General features: G+C 39.3%; 1 protein-coding gene across 1 annotated transcript in view; it reads right to left on the bottom strand.

The window, feature by feature from the left end:
- The window catches only part of IL31RA (interleukin 31 receptor A), a 93,555-nt gene that overhangs the window by 12,965 nt on the left and 53,530 nt on the right, over positions 1–27,060 (bottom strand). Inside the window, 8 exon segments of the mRNA XM_039543823.1 lie at positions 1,396–1,536; positions 7,844–7,990; positions 9,410–9,511; positions 14,879–15,061; positions 16,281–16,497; positions 17,480–17,562; positions 18,024–18,189; positions 20,388–20,533. Coding sequence (XP_039399757.1) covers positions 1,396–1,536; positions 7,844–7,990; positions 9,410–9,511; positions 14,879–15,061; positions 16,281–16,497; positions 17,480–17,562; positions 18,024–18,189; positions 20,388–20,533 — 1,185 coding nt within the window.

Raw genomic sequence — 27,060 nt, 5'->3', positions numbered from 1 at the left:
GTCCCTGCTCCAGAGTCAGGATTCAAACCTGAGTCTCCTACACTCTAAGCAAGCATTCTAACCACTGAGCTAAAGGTTATGAAAGGATAGACACATTCACCCCAACAGTTTACTGAAGCTGGCCCTGTAAACTTCCTCCCAGCTGCAAGTAATTGAATCAAATTTGAGAAGTCAACCAAAACGACATATTTTGGTGAATAATCTATTTGTCAAAAAATTTTTGCCTAGCTCTAGTCACAACTGCAGAGCTACAGACAATACTGTGTAATGGGGCTTTCCTAGGATCTCAAAACAGCTGCTTTCAGTTTTAGCTGCTGCTTTATTCCAGGAGCTGATCCAATGCCACCCCTCCTTCACCCTATGAAATGAACAGAAAGTCAAATACAGGGGACATGTCTCAGAGTGTTCTGCCAGCAGAAATGAGGAAGTGTTGGCATTCATTGTTTCTTCCATTTAACATCTTGATATAACAATTTTAACTTCAATTCATAGCTATCCTATGATATCCCTAGGAGAAAGATACAAATATAGACAGTAAGAAAATAAGAAAAAGATTATTTTATATTAACCCCAAGTGTGTATTGAGTATGCTACTGGCCATGTTCAATTCAGAGGAACATGCGGTTTGTTAGCAGGGAGTTTTTCCATATAGGGAGGGAAAAAAAAAAAGACAACAAGAAATCACAATGTATAAATATTTTGAACCCAGTTCCTTAGGGTACGTCTATACTACCCACCAGATCCGCGGCCAGCGATTGATCCAGCAGGGGTCGATTTATCGCGTCTAGTCTAGATAAATTGATCCCCGAGCTCTCTCCCATCGACTCCTGTACTCCACTGCCACGAGAGGTGCACGCAGAGTTGATGGGGGAGTGGCAGCAGTCAACTCACTGCAGTGAAGACACCGCAGTGAGTAGATCCAAGTACGTCGCCTTCAGCTACATTATTCACGTAGCTGAAGTTGCCTAACTTAGATCGATTTCCCACTCCCTCCACAGCATAGACCAGGCCTAAGATAGACATTTTCCCCTTCTGGTGACATAGTAGGCCCCAGTCCTGTAATTAACAGCACAGAGGCAGACTACTACATGTGCGCAGAGCCACAATCTTCTGTGGCGATTCATGCGAGCACAACCGTCTGCCTGTGCATCGTCACTTGCAGTATTGGGACCTTAGTTTTTAAAACTTTTAATCTATTGTAGATTTGGCTTACAATGTCTTCCAATGAGCTGAATTAAATTTAAACTAATTTTTGATTATTTTTCTTTGTTTTGTTCAAAAAGTCAAAGGCAGAGTAGACTAGGATTGGCCTAAGAAATGCCTAAATCAAAAAATGATATTTCTTACACAAAAATACTATAAAAGCAATCACAGTTAACATGGAAAATTACTTACTGAATTTCAAAGTGCTGAAGGTTATTCTGTTTCCATGGGTTCCGCCAGCTTTGGTGGCTGCCATGACATGAGCAGTATACTGGGTGTTTGCTTGCAGAGACTTCAGTCTGTATTGCAGAACATCAGAGTTCACAGTTTCATCTTTTCAGACAAAGATATTATATATATATATTAAAAAAAGATATACATATTAAAGAAAAGTAAGTGTTAACTACTACAATTTTACATTTATATAGCACTGGTCACACTGAAAGATCCTCAAATGCTTTAGAGACAAGCTGAAATACAATATAATCAAGGGGATCATCAGTGTGGAACACTGAAATAGTTAAACAGAGCATAACAATGCAACATCACAGTTCAGGACAGAAAGTGAATAATTCTATATCCAACTGAAAATTCACTATTGAGTTTAGATATGTAAAATATAATAACCAGAGCCAATATTTTACCCTTAATAAAAGTACTATGGCATCTCTATTATTGCAAGCTGTAGAACGTTGGTTTTCTGTCTGAACTAAAAGACAGCATTACCATCCCACATTTGTTCAGCACAGCACAGTCCAATCCAGACTCAAGAGGAAGATTACCACCCTACATGCTTGACAACACCATTATATGCCACACCTACGTGTTTCTTGGATGTCTTCCATCCAAGTACTGACACAGCCAAAAAAGTTTAGTTTATGAGAGCTCAGAGAATTACAGAAAAATGGTAGGACTGAAAATATTTAGACCCATTAACACAAGGAAGGTCAGGCTGAATTTCAGAGAAGAACTCAAAGAACTACAAAAATAATGATCGTTCATGTTTGTATAATTTCCTTTGTTAGACTATCCACTGTCTAAACATTAATTAGAAATGCAAAATTAAATTGTTGTTAGGGACAAGTGAATTGGTTAAGAAGCTAAGATTTTTAAATATTTGGTAAACTATGTGTTGTATAATTTTCACAATCCTGCAATTTAATTGTTTCTGTGAGAGATTCTGCAGTCTGCCACTGAACCACCCACAAGATGAGAACTCCAGGTCTGAGTAATGAAGGATGTGAGACATAGGTGCAGACTCTGTGGGTGCTCCAAAAAAATTAGTGGGTGCTTAGCATCCACCGGCAGCCAAGTTCCTCCTCCCCGCCCCCAGCTCCTCCGATCTGCTGTGGATCAGCTGTTCCGCAGCAGGTAGGAGGCACTGGGCCAGAGGGGAAGGAGTGGGGATGGGACGCACTCAGAGGAGGGGGAAAAAGAGATGGGGAAGAGGCGGGATGGGGCCTTGGGAGGAGGAGTGGAGTGGGGGCAAGGCCTGGGGCTGAGTAGGGGTTGAGTACCCCCAGGGAAAATTGAAAGCCGGTACCACTCATCTGAGAGTAACAGAATTGTCTTGAAAGCTGAGTGGTCTTCAGGGATAGCATGGCAGAGGGCATACTGCATAAAACCAGACAGGAAATAAGATAGCAAGAATAAGTGTGGAGAGATCTACATCATATAGTAATAGTTGCAACTTCCTTCTTCCATTTACATATTGGCAAGTGTACTCTTTGCCCCTACTGTGATTTGGGCATCCAGAAGCAAATGAAGTTCGAATAGGACCCACTAGTTTGAGATCTTAAAAAACAACAACAACAACAAAAACTAGAATGCCTGAAGCGGCTACAGACCAAGAGAGAAGCTTAAAGCAAAAAGAGGAAAGAACGCCTAGCAATGAAAATGGGCCTCGACATAACAAGCATTTCTGAAATATGGAATGACAAAAAGCAGTGGGATTCAGCAATACCTATCTACAAAATAGGCAGGAAGAATAGGCTAGGTCACAGAAGTCAGAGAATAGCACTATACCTAAAAGATTCCATTGAAGTTTATGATATGAAAATTTGAGTGGACAGGATCATAAAGAAGACTCTGTAGGGATACAAATCCCAAGTGAGAAAAATATGAATGTACTAGAATGGTTGTACTACCAGTCTTCAAAACAGGAAAATGTACTGAGTGTGTAATGTTTAGCAAGAGGGAAAAGGCATGTAAGTCTAATAAAAGAACTACAATTGGGTGACTAGTTCAGAAAAGCAATTTTTTGACAGCTTAAATGATTGCTTCTTGGATTGGCTAGTTATGAAGCACACAAGATGACAGGCTATTCTTTACTCAGTCCTAAGCAATACACAGGAGCAGGTTCAAGAAATAGCTACAGTTGACCACTACTAATACCGACCACAATATAAATAATTGCCACATCCTCAAAAACTGACATTGATACACCAAACTCTAGAAAGAGGATTTTTAAAAATAAGGAAGATTCCTATATTGAAACTCCAATATATATAGTTTTTCATTAAATCGTTACTGTCAATTTTTCATTTATTCATTCACTCTTGTATTTATAATACCATCTTAGAAGCCTGAAAATAAGTTTGCTCCCCATTTAGCTAACATCTTTTTCTATGTTACATTGCTGCAGGGGCCACTGACCCTTTTGTTGACTTCTGTGTCTGACTGATGCTAGCAGATGTGTAGAATTCTGAGTATAGCATTGCTACTCATCTATTGTTACCAAGCTGTAAGACTTGAGCAATCTGCTTATAGCTACTTAGTTTTAATATGTCACGTTAATGACTGGAGGTTTGGTTGGCTGGATTTTTTTTAAATATCTTGGCAACAGTTAGATTTGTTTATAGAAAAAATGTTTGTTTATAGAAAAAAATTTACCCTAATTGTGAGTTCAACTGTAAAAAATGACTAAGTTCATGAGAGGTTACAGTAACTTAACAACAAATGCTGATGGGAAAAGTTACGAAAGGGAGACAGAAAGACTGACTACAGTCCAAACAAAAAGGCCTGAAAAAAAAATCAAGGACTGTTTTAAGATCATGCTTAGTAAAAAAGAAAAAAGTGTGGAACCAGACATCAGTGAACCCAAATTGATGAGTCAGAAACAAGGCTTAATTGGTAGACAAAAAAATGAGGGGATGGGCTCTTCCACCCATCATTCCCTCTGTGGAAAATGAGACTTTGGCGAGAAAAATTGGCTATTGGAGCAAGCTTCGCCATCATGGATGCCACTGCCTCGTGGAACCCTGGGGCTTTGTCATCCTGATTCAGACAGATGTCCTGACCAGAAAGAACCAAAGAGAGAGGGAGCCAAATGACATTGCCACCTCCACTAGCTGAAACCCAAACACTTCCTGGGATGTGAGACTTTGTCTCTCTCTTTTTTTCCTCTCCCCTCTACTCTCTACTTTATTTCTTCTTTCCTTTCTCTCCCCTTTTTCCTTTGGCCTAATAAGATTCTGGCGTAGCTGTCCAAGACAGTGTATTTTGCAACATTGCTGTAAGCCTGTGATCAGACAGGCAACTAAAAGCAATACCATAAACAGCTGGTACAAGTTTGCCAGGTCTCAGAGTGGCTGGTCAGACCATGTGCTGTGCCTGTGTTTTTCCAGCAATGAGGTTGCAAGTCAGAGTCAACATCAGAGACAGAAGCTGCATTTTCTATTTTTGCTGTTTCCCCCCGCCCTTTTGTGGGTGTTTCTCTTGTTTTGTCTTCCAGGAAATGGATCCAGACTTTAACAGCAGCAACCTCAGTTCCAGCCCATCTCTACTCATGTCTGTCTCTTTCCCAAAAGGACAGTTACCAGAATCTTTGCTAACAGGACCGGCTCTAGGCACCAGCAAACCAAGCATGTGCTTGGGGCGGCACAATTCCAGGGGTGGTATTCCGGGAGGTTTTTTTTTTTGCTTCAGCAATTGCGCACTCAGAGGTTTGTTGTTGTTTTTTTTTCCCTTGAGGCAGCAAAAAACCTAGAGCTGGCCCTGCTTGCTAACACCTAAAAGACTGTCAAACAAGAGTTTTTTCCCTTCTAAAATCTCTCTCCAACTAACGGGAACAAGGAATGTTAAAATTAAAAGCTTATTCAATACTTTACATTTCAAATACTTTACCTGTTTTTCTTTACTGTATCTTTAATAAAAGGTTTAATGGATATTTAATGGTGTGTTTGCCATGGTATACAGCAGGCTGAGGTCTCTGTATGCCAATCCCCGAATCTTGTTTAAAACTATTTAATGTTGGACAGCGACCGGGTTATGTTAACGCTTTTGGCCAATATATTCCTCTAAATTAATACAACAGGTCATATTCTTCAACAGAAAAAAAAAACAAGATTCAATTTGGGCTTATATAAATTGAGTAGGTGCCTTTAATAAATATGTAGTTTAATCTAGAATAAGTAGCTAATCATACCGGACTAGATCATCCACTATACAGGAAAAATCCACGAAGTAGACAGCAAATACCACAAGTTCTGACTCACAAACTTTCCACCACATTGATCCAGAAACTAGGAGCAGCTTCCAAGAACAGGCAAGAAATTTCTAAACCCACTATTCCCAAGAGCCACATTAGATTCCTGAAAACAAAGAGGGTCTATATATTCTGGCCCTAACCTTTAGACATTTTACTGCTCTCATGAACATCTCCACTAACTGGGAGATGGAGGGGGGATGGTAATAGTGGTCACACACATCAGAGAAAATCTGTGAGTATCTGTATGAGAATGTCAAGTATCAGAGGGGTAGCCGTGTTAGTCTGGATCTGTAAAAGCGGCAAAGAGTTCTGTGGCATCTTTTAGACTAACAAACGTATTGGAGCATGAGCTTTCGTGGGTGAATACCCACTTCATGCATCCGACAAAGTGGGTATTCACCACGAAAGCTCATGCTCCAATACGTTTATTAGTCTATAAGGTGCCACAGAACTCTTTGCCACTTGTATGATAATGTTGACTGAATTAACAAAATCTTAAATAATTGATCCTTTACTGCTGTGTGGGTGAAGTTGCCACCAAAACCTCCCTAAACATGAGCTTCCATAGGTCTGGGGAAGGGAAGGAAAATGCTTTAGAGCCATCACACCCTACCACCACATTGCAGATCCATTAGCTTTGGGTCCTCTCTCCTTATGGAAGCAAAGAGGATAATCTGAACAGCTGTAATTATTACACTACTATAACAGAGATTCAGGTCCATTTCACCAGGATCAAGTGCAACTATGGAAAATGAGACAAACTAAGTAAGAAGAACTAAGACAGTCCTACATAATGTAATATTAAAAGAAAGAAATTAAAAAAAAACAAAAAACTGTTTACAGCAAATATTTTCCAAAAATTCTTCATAAATGGTGATTTTCTTTCAGTTACATCACTGACATACATGGAGACCATAAAATATACACAGATCCTGTAGGAATTATTTTGTTGGAATACCCCATTGTGAAGTATAATTCTAAAAGATATCATATCCTATAAACTTTAGGTATTATAGCAACAGATACTTTCAGATATATAGCTGTGACATGCATCAGCAAAGAGACTAACCGGACAATTTACGTAATGTTCGCCAGTGCAAGCTAGGGTTCTATTCTATTCAGGCTTTGTCTGAATCAGAGGCGGGATTTGAATCCATATCCCTTACCTCCCAAGGTGAGTGCCTTAATCACCAGGCTAGAGAGTCATTTCACTCGCTCTCTGTTTTGCCAAATGAATATTTATACAAAATGAAACAGCTTCAGCAGGAGAGACTGAGATCAAAATAGTCTATAGCCTGGTGATTAGGGCACTTACCTAGCAGTGAGGTAAGGGCACTCACCTAGCACCCAAATCCCTGCGCCCATGAAATATTTAAGTAGTTTAAGTAATATTTAAGAACAAAGTGCAACAGCTTCAACAGGAGAGACTGAGAGCAATACACCCAGTTTAGCCTATCAGCTGATGGTTAGAATGCTCTCCTGGAAGAGGAGAAGGTGGAGTTAAAGTCCCTGCTCCAGAGTGGGGATTCAAACCTCAATTTCCCATATCCCAAACAAGTGTGTATACACACACACACACGCGCGCGCACGCCAGCCCTGATAAACCTCTTCTCAGACAAAATGTGTGGAGTCAATCTCACTGATAATTTCCAGTCAATTGAAACTATGTTTTTTGGTAAATAAACTATATTAGTCCAGAAAATTTCACACAGCTTTAGTCATCACTTTAGTATCTGAATGCCTTCCAGAAGTGCATTAAGCAACATGACTACATCTCTCACATTTTTGTTTGTTTTGGTTTTTTTTACTATGTAGACATACTTTTAGATATTCTGGGCCTGGGTTCTACATAACTGAGCACTTAGCATTATATAATTGTGAAGAGAATGACAGAGAACAGCAAAGCGCATTCGGTGACCATGATAAAACACACAAATCATAGATAAACTCTGCTGCTCCCCCACCTGTAACATACAACATTATCTGGAAAGTGATCAGTCACCACTTTATCCTACAAAGATGTGAAATTCTCTCTGGCAAAACTTCCTGGTGTTGTAAGCGGCAATAGGTATTGTATGCTAATATCTTCATAAAGTAACAGACATCCTGGGTCAGCACACTGGTGTAACAGAGTGGAGAACTTTTACTTACTTAATTCTTTTCCACCTTCAGGTTTATAAAATATTGTATAGTTAATAATAAAGCCATTTCTTTTATCTTTTGGAATCTTCTTCCATTTTATCATAGCCTCATTTTTTCCCAGATTGTTTGTTTTAGCCACAGGACCAACTGATGGACCTACAAAAAAAAATACAGAAATGCAATAAATGTACATAAAGTATTTTAAATGGCACAACTTTACTAATCCATGCAGAGCAGTGATATGAGAGACAGGTATGATTTACCTAATATACCCTTTATCAAAGACCAGACACTATTCCTAGCTTTTCTCAGCTTTTCAGAAATGCCATCTACTCAGGTGATGTTTGCATCTTCTCTCGTTACTTACTATGGTGGTGATGGTATGTATCTGAACACCTCACAATCACTGAAGGATTTTATCCTCAACACTCATGTGAGGTAAGAAACTATTACATCCATTTTACAGATGGGAAACCAAGGCAAAGAACAGGTTAAGTGACTTGCCCTAATCACACCGGGCGTCTGTAAGTGGGGAACTGAACTCAGGATTACCAAGTCCCAGTTCAATGCTCTGTCCACAAGTTCAACCTCCCTACCTATGTAATCAAACCTCTATATGCACAATTCAAAAACTATTTAGCAAGATCTCTGTATGCTCCAGTCTACTCTAAAGGCATAATGTCTCCTCCCTCTCTCAATCAACCACCACTACCATCAAAGCATCTTAACAATAACTAAATAGCATTCAAAACCAGCCAGCAATTGTCCCTTCATGAATAAGCCAATACATCTAGGTTTCCTTAACAATTATATGCTCTATTATCATTGTACTGTACCCAGTTCCCTGGAGTCTTCACCAGTCCACAGCCTGAAATCTTGAATCTACTACCAAACTTGGTTCTTACAATTAGCTGTATAATTCATCCAATTCACGTTCTAGTTCTACTAAAAACAGAATCTGTGCGGAAATCATGCATTAAGTGAAATGGCAAGATTTTCTACTATTAAAAAAAATATTAATATCGCAGGAACGTATATTTTCCATTACACCGTAAAAAGAGAGCAAAACACAAATTTTTCAAACTAGCCATTTAGTCTGTTCCCCAAAATAACCCTTCTACTGGAAAAAGGAAATTTGAACATAAAAACGTTTACTCAGTTATATCCTTAAGAAACAGCATAAACTATGTCTAAATGAGACTGCAATTTTTAAGATTTGACCCATATTTACAATAAAAAAACAATTTTAATACATTTTGTGGCAGCTTTCTTCTGGTTCTCAAAGTGCTTTACAAACATTACTCAAGCCTACAACAAACCTGGAAATTGAGCTCTATACCCATATCACAAAATGGGAAAACTGAGGCACACAGATTAAATTACTTTCCATGAAATACACAGCAAGTCAATAGCTGAACTGAAAATAAAAACCAGGAATCCTAACTCATAGTTCTATGCACTAATCACTACTTCCTTCCCTTAATAACACAGGTCTTAAGCACATTGCACAGATGCTATTACAAGATAGAGAGTAATACAGAGGGTTTGACTGAATTGATCGTTTCATATACATACGTCCTTCTTGAACATAAGCTTGTATGGAATGTGGAGTTCCTATTTTATTTCCATAGAGAGGATACACTGAGATATTATAGCATTTGAAGGGTTTAAAGGCATCTGTAAGAAAAAAATATTTTTCAGATATAAATCTTAAATGAAGGACATGTATTTACATAAGGAACATAAAGTTATATTTTCTTGCTAGTATTAGATGAATTTAGGAATGCTCCTGATTGGTATTTTCCCTCAGTTTTGATAAATGCAATCTATGCTTATTCTCTTGCATACCCACTGATGTACTTAAGCATGGAGAGAAAACACAGAATGAACTTTATTTGGTAACTTTTCTAAAAGCATTTGAATTCAGACTAATTTTTCCACTATTAATATTTTGACTAAGGAATAATAATTATACTTTTTCTTACGTTGCAATTTACATGTTCACAGTATCTTACCATCACTAGCATTTGACAAGGCTAATTATTGTACATTTATTGAGTAGGATTGAGGATATCGAGTAGCTGATGATCCTTCAGTTCTTTTTCGGAAACTATTTCTATCTTTTTATTTTTATTTCTAATCAAAAAGAGGTATTCTTTAAGATGTAATAAAAGCATTTAAAAGTAACAAGGAAGCTCCTGTTGGCTCCAGCTGTGCAGAATGCAGCTGCTCATCTTGTAAGCAGCTTGACATCAGGACACCTGTAACTGAAGTCTCTACAGTGGCATCTTATTTCCAGGTATAATTCTTGGCAATTATCGTTCAAACCCTGATGGTCTAGCAGCCAGTGATGTGAGAGGGCATCTCCCTCCTCAACCCCTATTCAGTCAGTTGAAATTTAATGAGAAAGGCTTACCCCTGGAATTAATGTTTGAACACTCTGGGACAGATTCTCTAGTGTAGCCACACCACCAACCTAATCTTATCTAAATCTACAACCAGTTTATTCAGGTTAAGGAGGATCACCCCATGATTTATCATCAGTTGTGTAAAGCCAGAGCAGAGGCTCTTGCTCTGATGCCACTCCCTCTCTGTGTGTGACTAGTATAGCAGGGAAAAGTGGACATGGCCAGACCCTCGAACGATGTCAATTCTCCACTGCTTTTTCAGCTCATTGAATCCATTGCTGACCATCATAAATTAGAGCAGTCTCATGCTGCTAAAATGGTGCAGGGAGATGTGACTTTACAGAGTAGCACCAGAATCAGGGAAGTGCCAAGATGAGCTTTAAGCCACCTTTGCATACACAAGCTGACTTGTGCTCTGTGTATTTCAGCCATATGCACAGTTCTACCCCATATGCCTAATGGCAGGGCCTTTTAAATTGAGATCCTCCCTTCATGACATTTGCTCTTAACAGGAGTCTGTCAGTCTGAGTGTAGCAATCCTCAGAACAAGAATTTGGGACTCACTTAGCTTGTTTAACATTTGATTGACTGTTCTTGTTTTGTGTTGTTTTCTGTAATGGAAGCATCTAAAAGGACTTTATAAACTAGTAAAATCAAACAATTGCTTGGTCAAAGTGCTTTTCTGACAAGTCAGTGATGTCATTTGCAGTTGTGTGTTCTCATACTTTTAAAATCTGGAGTGCTAGTTTGCTGAAAAGAGTTTGCTATTTTTAATTGTGCAATTTTATATAATGGAAATCAGAAAAGGACCCACTGATCAATTAACAGATTTCCAATTTCAGTTTACCACCAATGAAGAAATGGTTTAAAAACTAAGAAATAATAACTTAATTTAATGATAACAGATCATATTCTTTTCACTATACTTCCCATACATGTAAAATAAAAGTACAGCAAGATTAGCAAGAATCTCTGTGGCCCTTTTTGCACCCACTTCAGTGAAGTAGTGGTTTTTAAAAATTGATTTAGTTCTCATTTATTGTACATAATATGAACAATACTGGGGAAAGATTTAAACAATCACAAATATATACACTAGACAGATAAATTTCTGTATCTGCAGATAAGGAGCATGAGTTATTCCAGATAAGACTGACATTAACATGGAAGATTTCCCCTTCACATGTTGGTTGATTTCAAATCTAGATACTATGATACAGATTAATGTTTTATGAGGATTACATATACTTATAACCAAGCCATGATTGTTTGGGGAAACTGCTCAGCAAAATTATGAAATAGAGCTCTGTTGAAGGGAAGGATCACATCAGATCTTAACTACTTATCACAGCTTTGGGCAGCCCCTAAATGCACTAAAACTTCTGAGATTTTTCATGTGGATCTGATGGTGTCATATGGCTTTAACTAGCCATGTACCAGATGGACCAATAATATTTCTTTGTTTCTTCTGGTCTTATTTTCACCCTGTAGCAGTAGTATGTGCTGTATTACTACTTCTCTTTCCTTCTTTGGGATCTATTTTTTAATCTCTTTGTTATTCTATTGCATATGGTTGTAATTTTCACTATTTGCAATTTCACTTTTGAAAATCAGGCCATTTAAGTGCCTAAACATGAACTTAGGAGTCTAACTTTAGGAACCCAATTTAAAAAATGTTGCCCTTAAATCACAGATGGATAAATTTTCAAGTGCATCTCCTAACGTGCATTAAAAGTACAATCTTGCAATAAGCATGATGTGTAAAATTGCAAGAGACGAAAAAATATTTTAGAATTATATGTACAGACTTCAATAAAACAAGGCAAATGTTTTTGTAGTTATTTCTTTTTATAAAAAGACCATATGACAAACTGCATGAGCTCAAACCCAATCAGACAAGCTTGTGAAAAAATGTAAGATCTTTTAAAATTAGTCCTGCTTTGCTTTAGTGTTGAGTCTGCACTAAAACCTTGATCCAGCAGAGAAATTTTCAAAACCACCAAGTATAGTTAGGTGCCCAACTCCGATTGACTTTCAATGTTTTGAAAGTCAATAGGAGTTGAGCACCTAAAACCCCATCTGAAGAAGTGAGGATTTTTACCCACGAAAGCTAATGCCCAAATAAATCTGTTAAGTCTTTAAGGTGCCACCGGACAACTTGTTTTTGTGGATACAGACTATCCCGGCTACCCCCTGATACTTAAATCCCCTTTATGCCTTTGAAAGTCTTCCCCCTCTTAAGTACATGCTTAACCTTAAACATATGAATAGTCAGTGGGACTACTCAGTTAAGCATATGTTTAAGAATTTTGATGGATTGGGGTTATTAATTACTTTCTATTTGACATAATAATGTGAGTTTTATTTTCAGTTTGACAGTCTGGAAATTCATTCTTCTTGATTCTGTTTCCTAAAGTTATTTTGACACTTAGATTAAATAGTTGTACTTTGAGGGTGAAATCCCTGCCCCACTGAAGTCAATGGGAATCCCCTGTTGTTACTGAACTGAAAGACATCAAAATATTTTTCATTTCTTTAGAACAGAGACAAGTATACAGACAGCAACAAAACTGCAGAAGCAGTTTACCAACTTACTGAAAGGAAAAAGGGAAACAGACACTCAGAACTGCTTAAAAAGAATCTTTTCATGCTGAGAATTCTGAATCACCATCACAGGAAGACAAAATATTGCATCAAAGGATTACGTCAAGTGAACATATTGAATGGGAGGAATATTACCACAGCATTTATGAAAGTAGTTCAAAACAAATGCCTCTTCTCAACCTAATAATGAGTTAACATTGAAAACACTGTATCAATGGATTTTTTTCACAAAGCAACTTTATTAAATATTCCATTTTTATAAATGTTTCTTTACCTCATTAAAAACACAATATAATGTCAGAGCATATGAAATGAAAGCTGTAGATAGGTCTTCTGATCCTAAAATATGTCCTGTTTTTCCTCTAACATTCCCAAGCATTCCAGCAAGGCCTGAAGAGCGATGAGGAAAGCCTTTTAGGAAAGCCCCAGAGTACAAGTCTTAATTTCCTTACAACTCCCCTATAGTGAGTTGGAGAAGACGAGTAGGAGAGGTCAATTGGAACTGCCTCAAGACTACCTCAAGGCACTTTTAGTAACTAACATATGTACCATCTGATGTGCTACTTTCCCATTCACCTCCCAAGCCTAAATCTATTTAGGTGGAGTGGAAGGGCAGCATGTTGGATTAGTAATACATTGTCACACAGTTGGACACCAGGATAAAAGTGGGATGGGTGAGATTTTAAGGAAGTAAAAAATTAAGACTAACAAAATATTTACAGGTTTTATATTTTGCTTCCTTGTTGTCTGCCTATTACTGTTTGTCTGTCTTGTCATATTTTCCAGATTTAAGATATGTGAGCAGCGCCAGATTAATGCAGGGGCTTTAGGGGCTGCAGTGCGGGGCCCCAGGCTAAGGGGAGCCCCGGCGCAGCAGGGCTCAGGTAGGCTGCCTGCATGCCGCGGCCCCAAGCCGCTCCCGGAAGCGGATGGCTGCTGGCACATCTCTGCAGCCCCTGGCAGTGGGGGAGGTGGTTCCACGCACTGCTCCTGCCCTCAGCACTGTCCCCCCAGCTGTCCCCCCAGTTGATCATCTTGTTTTAAATTAGGAAAAAGACTTGTATACAGGGACCCCGCAATTTCTAATAGCCCTGGGCCCACAGGAGAGTTAATCTGGCCCTATATGTGAGGCAAGGACCATATCTTCCTATATATTTGTACCAAATCTAGCACATGATGCTTTTAGATCTGCTTTTATATATATAAGGAGGAAGAAAGAAAAAGGATTTTTTAATTTGAACAAGCTGAAGAATCTTGAATATTTAGTAAAAAGACAGAATACTCAGTGTCATATTGTAGTTCTTGACTTGTGCAATTCTGTTTTTATGTTCAATAATTTCCTGCTGCCATGTGTTGCCAAAGAGATTCAAAAATATGTTCATTTCTCTTTAACTAGAATACAAATTTCCACTCCAAAACTACCTGTCTTCATTTCCCAAGAACTGGCAGGCATTCCATTTTGTATTTTCTTGTTGCACTCAGGTGACCACACCTAAAGAACTATATATTTTGTAATTGCCCCTAATAGTACTGAAGTTGAATTTTTATTAAATATCTGTTGTGTTGCTATTTTAAACTACTTTCTAGTGATGTCAATGTTTTGTTTATGTTTTCAAAAGATTAATTGAAATTAAAATGATTTATAAGTCACTACTTGTTTATATTAGTCAATTTATATGCAAAATAGCTGCTGCTACAAATATTGAATGGAAAGGTTCAAAGGCTACTATCCATTTCTGCTTCTGATTACAATTTTGTCCACTGTTTGCTGTCATGCACTGGTGACTCTCAGGCTTATCATCTTACTAAGCAGTGAAAAAAATTGTGTCTGTGTGTCACCATACATTAACTAGACACACGAGTATGTTGGCCACATCTCAGAGAAAGATAGCACAGTATAATATACAGCCTATGTTACATAGAGAAACAAAATACTTTTTCTTGATCAGAAAATCTGTTTTCTAGATTTAGGTTAAGAAGTAATTGATAGAGATGTGAAAATTATACGGTCACGCAAGCATAGTAAACTTACCTTTCTGAGCTGTCCACTTTGTAGTATTTAATATATATTGCCATGATCTACCCAAGGGCTCAGTCTCCAACTCCTCAGACCATTCAATGACATATCTGTTTATTTCTGAAACTGATGCTTCCCATTCCACAACGATTTGTTCATTTAAATTAAGTGTCCTCACTGTATCAATCCATTTGGGAGCTGCAAAATAACAAGACGTAAAAATTAAACAGAAATAGTTATAAAAATTTTAATATAGCAAACATCCATAATAGTGTAGCAATTCAGTGATGAGCGATTTAGATTTTTATTTATAGAACAGTGTTTGACTTAGCAAAAGTCAAACAAGAAATTCAGTTTAATTGTGTAAAGCATTGTTTTATTTATTTATACATGTACACACATACGCACAGAGTATCTGATAACACAGCAAACAATAATGGAATTGTTACAATAAGATGTGAAAGTAGATGGGGTGCATTCACAAGCAGAGACATGAAGAATTGGAATATATATCCATACAGAGACCTACTTTACATTTTATTGGCTGTAGTAGCACAGAAAAGTAGGTTTTGACTTGTGTTTTAATAGGAAATAAGGAATCAATGACCAGGGGCGGCTCTACAAATTTGGCCGCCCCAAGCAATCATGCTCGGGAGGCGCCCTCGAGCCGCGGGAGCAGCGGACCTGCCGCGGGCATGACTGCGGAGGGTCCGCTGGTCGCACGGCTCAGCTGGACCTCCCGCAGCTGCGGACGGTTCGCTGGTCCGGCGGCTCCGGTTGAGCTGCCGCAGTCATGCCTGCGGGAGGTCCAGCCGAGCCGCGGGACCAGTCATGCCTGCGGCAGGTCCGGTCGTCCCGGGGCTCCGGTGGACCTCCCGCAGGCATGACTGCGGAAGGTCCACCGGCGCAGCCTGCCGCCCCCCTGGGAAAGGGCCGCCCCAGGCGGGTGCTTGCCCCGCTGGGCTCTAGAGCCGCCCCTGTCAATGACAGAGGCCAATTAGTTATAATAAATAACATAATAAACATAAACATAATAAAACAGTGACTCCTATTAATGGCCTTATAAACAGGAAGCACTATTACTAATAGGAAAATATATGACAAGCTGAAGTACAATGACATACCAATGCTTTAATACATTCTCTTCCTACCCAGAGTATGCTGTTCCATTAATCTATTGCACTTGTGTTAAATAAAGTAGTGAAACTAGACAATCCTGTACTGACATAATGAGAATCTAGATGACTTACTAGGTCTTCTCCACCTGTAGAATCCAGGACAAAAAAAATCTCAACCACAATTTCACTTTCATTGCAACAGTACTTAAAACAGGCAAAATGAATAAGCACATGGATACAGAAAAGGCTGTTTCAGTGATCCAAGGGAATATCTACCAAACAATTTTAAAACAACGTACTTTTTTCACCAATAGATGGAATTCTTAGAGTAGCCTCAGGAGACTCTCCAACAGAGTTATATGCAACAACAGATATCACATAGGCTTCCCCCGTTAAAAGGAGCTTGGCCACCTTGTCAGTAGTGTTGTGTGTCATTTTAAAAGAAGCATTGTTTTCTGGACAGTACTGTATTTTGTAGCCAAGTAGACACTCCGAAGATGGATATTCTTTTAACACCTGTTTAAAAATTAATACAAAAGTTGTGTGTGTTTTGTAATACTGCTTCTATAATCAAAAGCACATTGCCAGGACTCCAGAATTTTTCCCTTCTCTACTTCTGGATTATTTTCAAGCAAACATATTTTAGTTTCTCAGTAATCTGTTTTCCAGTTTGCCTCATTTGGTTACTCAGAAAAGATTCCTGAAAAATATTTGGTGAGCCCATCAGAGGGTCAACATCCAGAATGTTCTTCCAACTGCTTCATAACAGAAATTCTGGAAACAATTTGAAATGTTAGAATATGCCAGTGGGTATATTGGATTACTTTCTGGATAATTAACAATGTTGAATTCTAAAAACAGATTTTATTGGATTCTAATAAATATAAAGGCTTAAAAAGTCTGTTAAAATTACAATTGGTCAAATAATAGCAGCTGAAAATATTTATACTATGAATATTACTGTTTTTCTATCAAATTTATTCAAGGAATTAAGTTTTTGGAATAAGTTGTTCAACAGATAACTGCAATACTCAAATTATTCATTTTTCTTGCATTTGACCAGCTCAAATTAAAATATATTTTATGAGTATTTCAATCAAGATTCTAAAAGCACAATGTTACCATTCAGTTCTTATCTCCAGCTTAGTCAAGTGGTGATAATTTAATGGAGGTTTCAAAACTGCAAATTAGAATAGAACAATGAGAACTTATATTAACTAACTAGCTATATTGACTATTGACCATCATGGGTTAGCAGTCAGTTTTTGTAGATCATGTTGAGTATGATGTCAGCATGGTCATAGGGTAAATTCTGACTGCAAAGTTGTAGTCAACATCGTGTTACTTAACAGAAAACTTCTGTAGGTTCTGTTCTAGCTTTGTATGGAGCTCATCTGAGCCAGACTTGACAGACCTTTATGTCCTATAACCACAGATGATAAAATGCAATTTCTACTGGAAGAGACAGTTTGGATTTTAAAATCATGGCTGTACATACCTTCCACATAAGATGCACATATCTATTTTCAGCTGACGGTGAAGGTTCAATTACTCTCCACAAATCCACTTTTCTTGAAGGAGCTAGTAAAACAAACGATAAAAAGTAGAAAACTTGCTGTTGTTTTTTAAAGAAGATTAACAGCAGTGTTGAATTTTTTTTCCCTTATTGATCCTTATATACCTTCTCTCTATGTTGCTATCGGTTTCTTATTTCCATTCTTTATGGTCATTTCGCAATTCTTTCCTAGCTCTAGATTTTTATTTCTTTTAAACAATCCCTTTTTTTCTCCTCCATTCCATATTCCTCACTGATCAGATCTCTCTGTCCCTTTCAGTTTATCTCCTTTTCTGCCCTCCCCCTTTCCTTTTCTGCCCTCCCCCCGCCATCTTTAATTGAATGTATTTGTTTTCACAATTTCAAAGCAAAACTATGACATCAACCAACTGACAATATGCTGAAAATAGTCTGCTAATATTAACTTCTGTGCCAAAAGATTCAAAATTAATCCTGTGAAAAACTATGTTGTAAACAATTAGCCTGCCTTGTTGTTCTGTTCTTCCTATTTCCTCTTCACTCCATTCACTCCAGATTTCTGATTCAACACCAACACATTGAATGGCAATAGCATACTCTGTAAAATCCCATAGATCCGTGAGATTAAATGATGTTCTTCTTTTATTTTGATTCATAGTGAAAGTAACTGTTTTCTAAAAGTGAAAATATGAACACAAAATATGTTGTCTTTATTAACAAAAAAAATAAACCTCAGCAGATACTTTATCTACTTAAAAACCTCAAAGACCATATCTATCATGCCTCCCCGATCACCCCTCCATTATAAATCAAAGGGAAAGCAACTCATCTTGTAAATAGTGCTTCTGGGTGTAGCTTTCTCATTTCTGGATCTTTGCAATTGTTTCACAAAATCGGCACCAGTTCTTAAGGTTACATTTTACCCTTAATGACAGTAGTAATGGAGTAGAGAGCATAAGCTAGGCTCTCTGTTGACCATTGCGCCCTGCCCTCTCTGAAGCATCAATGCTGCCCTACAACTGTGTCAGTCATCTCCAACTGCATGGGAACCAAAGGTCCCAGCAATAAGACAATCCAAAGATAATCAACATAGGATCAAAATATCTGTACCAATGAAAAAACAGAAAAACCAGGTGCCAAGAGAAACTCCCCCTGAAAAATTATCCTCTAAACTCTGAGGGGAAACATGTAGATGAGTGGCAATAATGATCACTTTGAAGAAGAAGAATGATATGGTTTGTAATTTTCACCTACTCTAAAGAGGTAATCAGAACAAGAGTCTCAGCCCAGGAAAGCAGGGAAGTTCCATGATTGTCCCACAATAAAAATGAGAGCAAAGCTAAAACATGCAGTAACCACGAGCCCGACACCAACAGTGGGAATAGGGTGGATTTTTTTAAAATGTATACTGAAAGGGGGTAAAATAACCTCTTAAATCAACATTGAAGAAGATAATGAAGTGTGACAATCAATAAGGAAAGGGGGAAACACTCAAATCTCAGCCAACTGAAAAGAGAAATGCATAAAACACTTTTGGGGTGGGAGTGGGGAGTTTGGCTACCCCTACGTTGGAGACAAGCTTCAGAGTACACAGAGTCTGAAATCAAAATTACCACCTGGAGGGAAAATCCAAGAAATAATGCTTTGTAAATCTGTGGAGAGAGGACCAGAAATCTACAACAGCACCCCTGGTGGCTGCCTTGTCTCTTATTAAGTGAGCCTTGATATGGCTTCTTTGTTTCAGCTCAGCCAAATAATAGCAATACAATCTGACAGCCCTGAAATGGTCTCCAAAACAAAGAAAGTTTTGTGGATCTTCTACAAATTTTAATTCACTCCAGTTAGAACCCCAAAGACTTAACACTGAGCATATGAAAAAGCGCTTCCCTGGGGAAGGACATGTGATTATAGGAAGAATGTTGGCTGATAGGTTCATTAACAAGTGGAACTTCAACACTACCTTGGAGAAGAATGTCAGTTAAGTCCACAGCCCCATCTCTGTCCTATAAAATCTAGTTAAGGTAGATCCATCACTAGGGCATGATGCTCACTCATTGTGCAGATTGAAGCCATTGCAGCCAGGAAAATGACTTTCCATGTAAGAGACTTAAACTCACAGGAACTGGGTGGTTCAAAGAGCTTTCTTTCATCAGCTATGTCAGGACCACATTCATAACCCCGTGACAAAAGGGTTTTTTTTTAATGGAAGGTTTTAAAAGTATCAAGCCATGCAGAGACCTTCAGCTAGTTTATGATAGGCTCAAATAGCTGCTAAATGTATCTGGAGTTATTTTTATAAGTTGGACTCAAACAGGTGGACAGCATGGACAAGCTATTTTTGTGAAGGGCAAACAGAGGGGCCCACAACCAACCATTTCCACTTAGAATTGTAGGTCAGATGGATTGTGAGATGCCAGGAAGACATAAGCCACCTTCTCGAACACACTGCTTACACATTTCTACCCTGCCAGGAGCCAGGCTGTCAGAGAACCATCTCCTACTTTTGTTCTAATCTAATCTAGAGTAAACATAACTACTGTATTTGCCAGAAAATAATAGGAAGAAAAACATGTTTGATTGTTGGTCTGACTGAGGGTACCTCCAATGAAATTTTCCTAGGACAAGTAAGGAGTAAGATGGCTCTGAAACAGACAGAAGGGCAAGAACAATTTACCTTTGACAGTGAAACAGAAGGTCTTATCCATCTCTATTTTTTAATATTCCAATATCATCCATGCTTATACTACATTTGATATGTGTATGAGTTATTAGTGATCTTACATCCTTGCCTTTTGTCATCAGCATTTAAAAGGATCAACATTTACGTCAGTGACAAATGATCTAATATTCTGAAAATAATGATGTAACTTACCGAAGTATTTGAATTTGTGTTTCTGTATCGAAGACGACAATTTAAATCTAGTAATGCTGGATCAGGTTTGTCCCAGGTTACGTTAAGCGATTGCTTTACACCAGCAATTTTTTCTACTGAAACTATCTTAGGAGGCTCAGTTTTCACTGAAATTAAGAAAAAAGACTCATACTTTTAATAGAAAAAACATTCTACAACTTGACTTCAAATAAAAGTTTAGAATAGTTTGAGTATGTAAATTCTAGGAATAGTTCTAGGAATAGTTACTTTATTATTCTAACAACGCAAGTTGTAACAAATTTGCACATATCAATGCATATTACATATATACCAACTGTAATTATGAAAAACTACATATAGGACAGAGATTACATACACAGCTAAGTATACTGTTTGTAGACTAACTTGCACACATGTGCAAGTTTCTTTCAAATCAATACATTTATAATGTGACCACCACATTTTCCTCTCAAAGGCAGGGGACAGAAAATAATACAGCTGCAGCTGAGTCCTACCTGGAGAAATAAGGGAGAACTCAGCTGGAAGATGGTTCAGGGGTGACAGGAGTTTGAGGGAAGGACTGGCAGAACTGTTAGGGATTGGACAAGTATTGAGAGGAGAGGAGAGACTAGGCTAGAAAACTGCTGCTGATGTAATGGTGGATGTTACAGTGGGAAGTACCCACTGAGGAGGTTGTACTTTTTTTCCTCAGTAGGATCACGACACAGGCAGAGTTTTCACATGAATAAAACTGTACTGTAATTCACGAGTCTTTATGTAGATATAAAAATGTGGATTCTATCCTATTCAGATTCTAACCTAGCTAAGCTATGACAAAGCATGAACAGAGGAAGAAGTGGAATCAGGCAGGATGGAGGGAGGAAGAGGTACACAACATGTTATAGTTGCTTGGTTTTGTGATAATGGATTTATTTATTTTAAATAATTAACTAGAAGAATGGCACAGTGGAGTGAGCAATGTAGGTATTCTGGGAAAAGATAAATCCATCTGTTTACTTAGAGCCAAATCCTAAAATCCTTTTGAATGCTGAATAGCACTTCAAATCATCCAATTTAAGTCAAAGTGCTACTTAATATGCCTGATGGTTGAAGAATCTGACCTTCATTTACTAATCCATAAAATTTCAGTAATTTACACCAGTTCTCCCAGTCATTAGTTTAAATATTGCAGTAAATAAATGTACTGCATTACATGTACAAGACTGGAAGGGCGTTTAATCACACATTGGTAATGCACTAATGAGAGTAAAGTTTTTCAACACTACTCTGTGCAATATGCTGAGAGAATTGATATGGAAAGGCAAGGAAGCACAACAGTAATCAAAAACCTTTTTCAATTAGAGACATACAAGTCTTAAAACAGTTGATGAGCTCTCACTGGACAAATCTGAACATCAGAGAACCACAGTGTTATTTGACACAACTGACAGTTTCTGTTCAGGAGATACTTAAGTTAGAGAAGTGTTGAGGTGACTGGGTAGGCAATATAGTAAGAGCAGGGACTGCTCCAGGCACCAGCACGCCAAGCGCGTGCCTGGGGCGGCAAGCCACGGGGGGCGCTCTGCCGGTCGCTAAGAGGGTGGCAGGCAGGTTGCCTTCAGCAGCATGCCTGCGGAGGGTCCGTTGGTCCCGCGGCTTCAGCGGACCTCCCGCAGGCATGCCGCCGAATCCGCGGGACCGGGGACCACCCGCATGCAAGCCACCAAAGGCAGCCTGCCTGCCGTGCCTGGAGTGGCAAAATACCTAGAGCTGCCCCTGAGTAAGAGTCAGACTGACACAGCTTGCATGTATCTGGTTACAAAAAGAGCTTTTGCCAATATGCTAATCTTTTCAAATATATAAATACATTTTACATGAAAATATTACTTACAGTATATATTACACTTTAGGAGGGAACAGCAAGGTAATGTACTTTGATTAATAAAATTTTGTAAAATGTTCATACAGTAATGCAGATTCAATTCTGGCTTTTGGGTGGAGGGTGCATGTGAAGGGTTTGTTTCTTCTTTAAATAGCATGTTCTTGCCATCAATTGAAGAACACGGCTGCTTTGATTCTGCTTCCCCACTGAATCATCCATACAGCCCTACGCAGATACAAAATGTGTATCTACATCCAATCCGCAAAAATGATCCATGGACATAAAGCAGATTTGCTGGGTTCTAATAATCCATATCAATGTATTCCATTGCTAATTTTTAATGGTAAAGGTGCAAAACCAATGTACGAGAAAAGGGTGGGGCTTTTGCGGTATTTCTTTTATATAGGCCAAAATTTTCAAAAATAAAAGACCTAAACTTTGGTACATAAATCCACATTGAGGCACTCCAATAAGTAGCATGATTCTGAAAAGTGCTGAGCACCCACTAACTTCAATCTCCTGGCTAAGGGTCTCTTTCTCTGCTACTTCTCCTCTGTGCCTATGCCCTCAAACCAGTAGTCCAGCTGTGGACTGCTGACCAAGGCTGAAATCTGACACGTATATCCCCTAGTGCTGTTCCCCTTTCTCCTCTAGGAACACCCACAGTTGATAGTGCTGATCCCTTCATGAGGAGCACAATTACTGAAATGAGGACATTTCTGGAAGGGAGAGGTAGAAATACATGCAGGTGCACATGCCTTGGAGTATAACTTAGGGAAAGTATGATCAGGATCTTGGGGGTTAATAATGTGGAGAAGGGATACAGAGGGGCAGATATTGCGGTCTTAGCCAATAAATCAGCTGCAGAGTGGGGCACATTGGGGGGGAGGGCACCTATATAAGGGTAGAGAAGAGGGGAATATCTGTTTATAAAGTTAAGGAGGTTTACTGGCTGAAGGAGCTGTCAAAAGACAACAGAATCAGTAGATTCACTACTATCTACATACTACACAGACCACAGTGAGAGATTATGCCGTACTCTATCTAAGAAACTGAGGAACCACCTGATCAGCATCCTATACAGCAAACAGGAAAACATCAAAAAAGAGTTCTCCAACCTAGAGACTCTCATCAATAACCAAACTTCCATATAAACGGACTTCACTAACAACATCGCTTGCCTCACAACCTAAGTCGTGCAGAACGCAATGCCATCCACAGCCTCAGAAACCATCCTGACATTATAATCAAAGAGGCTGATAAAGGAGGTGCTATTGTCATCATGAACAGGTCTGACTACCAAAAGGAGGCCGCCAGACAACTCTCCGATACCAAATTTTACAGGCTACTTCCCTCAGATCCCACTGAGGAATACACTAAGAAACTGCACCATCTACTCAGGACACTCCCTACACTAACACCAGAACAAATCGACATACCCTTAGAACCCCGACCAGGGTTATTCTATCTACTACCCAAGATCCACAAACCCGGAAATCCTGGACGCCCCATCATCTCTGGCATTGGAACTCTCACTGAAGGACTGTCTGGAAATGTGGACTCTCTACTCAGACCCTATGTTACCAGCACTCCCAGCTATCTCCGTGACACCACTGATTTCCTGAAGAAACTACAATGCATTGGTGACCTTCCAGAAAACACCATCCTAGCCACCATGGATGTAGAGGCTCTCTACACAAACATCCCACACACTGATGGAATACAAGCTGTCAGGAACAGTATCCCTGATGATGCCACAGCACAACTGGTTGCTGAGCTCTGTGCCTTTATCCTCACACACAACTATTTCAAATTTAATGACAATATATATCTCCAGATCAGTGGCACCACTATGGGCACCTGCATGGCCCCACAATATGCCAATATTTTTATGGCCGACCTGGAACAACGCTTCCTCAGCTCCCGTCCACTCACGCCCCTTCTCTACCTACGCTACATTGATGACATCTTCATCATCTGGACCCATGGGAAGGAGACTCTGGAAAAATTCCACCATGATTTCAACAGCTTCCACCCCTCCATCAACCTCAGCCTGGACCGATCTACACGGGAGGTCCACTTCCTAGACACCACGGTGCAAATAAGTGGTGGTCACATTAACACTACCCTATACCGAAAACCTACCGACCGCTATGCCTACCTTCATGCCTCCAGCTTCCATCCCGGGCACACCACAAGATCCATTGTCTACAGCCAAGCACTGAGGTACAACCGTATCTGCTCTAACCCCGCAGACAGAGACCAACACCTAGAAAATCTCCACCAAGCATTCTCAAGACTACAGTACCCACACGAGGAAATAAGGAAACAGATCAACAGAGCCAGATGTGTACCCAGAAGCCTCCTACTGCAAGACAAACCCAAGAAAGAACCAACAGGACTCCACTGGCCATCACATACAGTCCCCAGCTCAAACCCTTCCAACGCATCATCAGGGATCTACAACCCATCCTGGACAATGATCCCACACTTTCACAGGCCTTGGGTGGCAGGCCAGTCCTCGCCCACAGACAACCTGCCAACCTGAAGCATATTCTCACCAGCAACTTCACACCGCACCATAGTAACTCTAGCTCAGGAACCAACCCATGCAACAACCCTCGATGCCAACTCTGCCCACATATCTACACCAGCAACACCATCACAGGACCTAACCAGATCAGCCACACCATCACCGGTTCATTCACCTGCACATCCACCAATGTAATATATGCCATCATATGCCAGCAATGCCCCTCTGCTATGTACATCGGCCAAACTGGACAGTCTCTAAGGAAAAGGATAAATGGACACAAATCAGACATTAGGAATGGCAATATACAAAAACCTGTTGGAGGACACTTCAACCTCCCTGGCCACACAATAGCAGATTTTAAGGTGGCCATCCTACAGCAAAAAAACTTTAGGACCAGACTTCCAAGAGAAACTGCTGAGCTCCAGTTCATCTGCAAATTTAACACCATCAGCTCAGGACTAAACAAAGACTGTGAATGGCTTGCCAATTACAGAACCAGTTTCTCCTCCCTTGGTTTTCACACCTCAGCTGCTGGAACAGGGCCTCATCCTCCCTGATTGATTTAACCTCGTTATCTCTAGCTTGCTTCTTGCTTGCTTATATATACACCTGCCCCTGGAAATTTCCACTGCTTGCATCCGAAGAAGTGGGTATTCACCCACGAAAGCTCATGCTGCAAAACGTCTGTTAGTCTATAAGGTGCCACAGGATTCTTTGCTGCTTCTACAGAACCAGACTAACACGGCTACCCCTCTGATACTTAACAGAATCAGTGTAAGGCAGCTCCAGAGTGGATGTTAGGGCAAACCATACATCAGTTCAGGTGCGTAGTGTGGACTCACTCAAATCAGTGCAATGCAACCAGCTGAAGAACAATTATTCAAGTGTTAAGACAGAAAAGTCCCAAGAGGTAGAGCCCTCTACCATTCTCCTTGTAAACTGGTTTCTTATAATGCTAGAGTACTGAGTGACACCAAAGTATAGTCTTTACAGCCAGGATTTGAATTTGGTTCTCCCACGTTGTAAGAGAGGGCTAGAGGGTAGTATGGAGCCAGTCTCTGTCAATCTCTCCTGCTTAAACTGTTCCACTATGTGTAAATACTTAAATAGTAATGGGGAGAGAGAGAGAGAGAGAGAGACTTTATAGCTTGGTGGTTAGGGCACTCACCTAGGGGGTGGAACACCCAAGTTCACATCCTTGTTCCAATGGTTAATTATTTAAAACAAAGTGGAACAGCTTCAATAAGAGAGATTGAGATCACCAAAATATCCCACAGCCCACTGGCTAGGGCACTCACCTGCAAAATAGAAGACGCAAGTTCAAATCCCGGCTCAGGCGGAGGGGGAAACGACCTTGGGTCTCCCGCATCCCACTGGGCTAAAAGGGAGGCACCACCACCATCCTATTTGGCAAATGCCACCTCCTCACTCTCTCCCTTCCCCTTCCCACTTGCCCTCCCCCACCAAAAAAGTTGGCCAAAACTATTCAGCAAATTCACGAATAGCTTCAATCAATCACAAATGGCATTTTTGGCAGATAAACTATTCATCCAAAAAATATTGCTCATTTCTAATCTAAAGGCCTGAGACCCTCAATTCTTTGCAGGTTCAGTAAGATGTAGTGATCAGGAAAGACACATGGAAATTGTTTTGCATAAAATTCATTATACCTTTGTGCAAATGTGAATTTATTAAGTTAAGGTTGAGAAAAATAAGCATCTGTATAATTTGAATGATTTTTTTTCAGTTTAGGTATAGTAACAATGACAAAAAGTTGTTAAGAAATACGAAATTCTTCAGAAGAACATTTACTAATTCAGTTACATTAAACCTGACCATGCCGACAGACTATTGAAATGTGTAACAACATTGTCATTTAGTAATAATCTACCTTTCCACTTGATATTTTTGATACATATTTCCATGTGTTGCAGAAAAATATGGTATGACATTCACAAGCGACTTAGTAAGAGAAATTTAAATTAAAAAGCTTTTCAGCAGGTCTTCTTACACTTTCAAGTTATGTTTGTTCAACTGAACTCTTCAGCACATATGAAATCCTTACCACTCAAGGTACTTGTGTTGACCAGGTCTGCCTTAAACTTAAGTGGGAAAGAGACATAATATTTAATACTCAAATTGTAAGCTCCTTCTGGCAGGGACTGTGTTTTTTGTTATCTATTTGCACAGCACCTAGAACCAAGAGGTGCTCGGTCTATGAATGGGTCCCATAAGTGCTGCCTTTTTACAAATGA

The sequence above is a fragment of the Mauremys reevesii genome, linkage group 6 (genome assembly GCF_016161935.1).
Source record: "Mauremys reevesii isolate NIE-2019 linkage group 6, ASM1616193v1, whole genome shotgun sequence".
Taxonomy (NCBI): domain Eukaryota; kingdom Metazoa; phylum Chordata; order Testudines; family Geoemydidae; genus Mauremys; species Mauremys reevesii.
The sequence above is the reverse complement of the archived record's forward strand: the minus strand, read 5'-3'. Positions and strand labels throughout refer to the sequence as shown.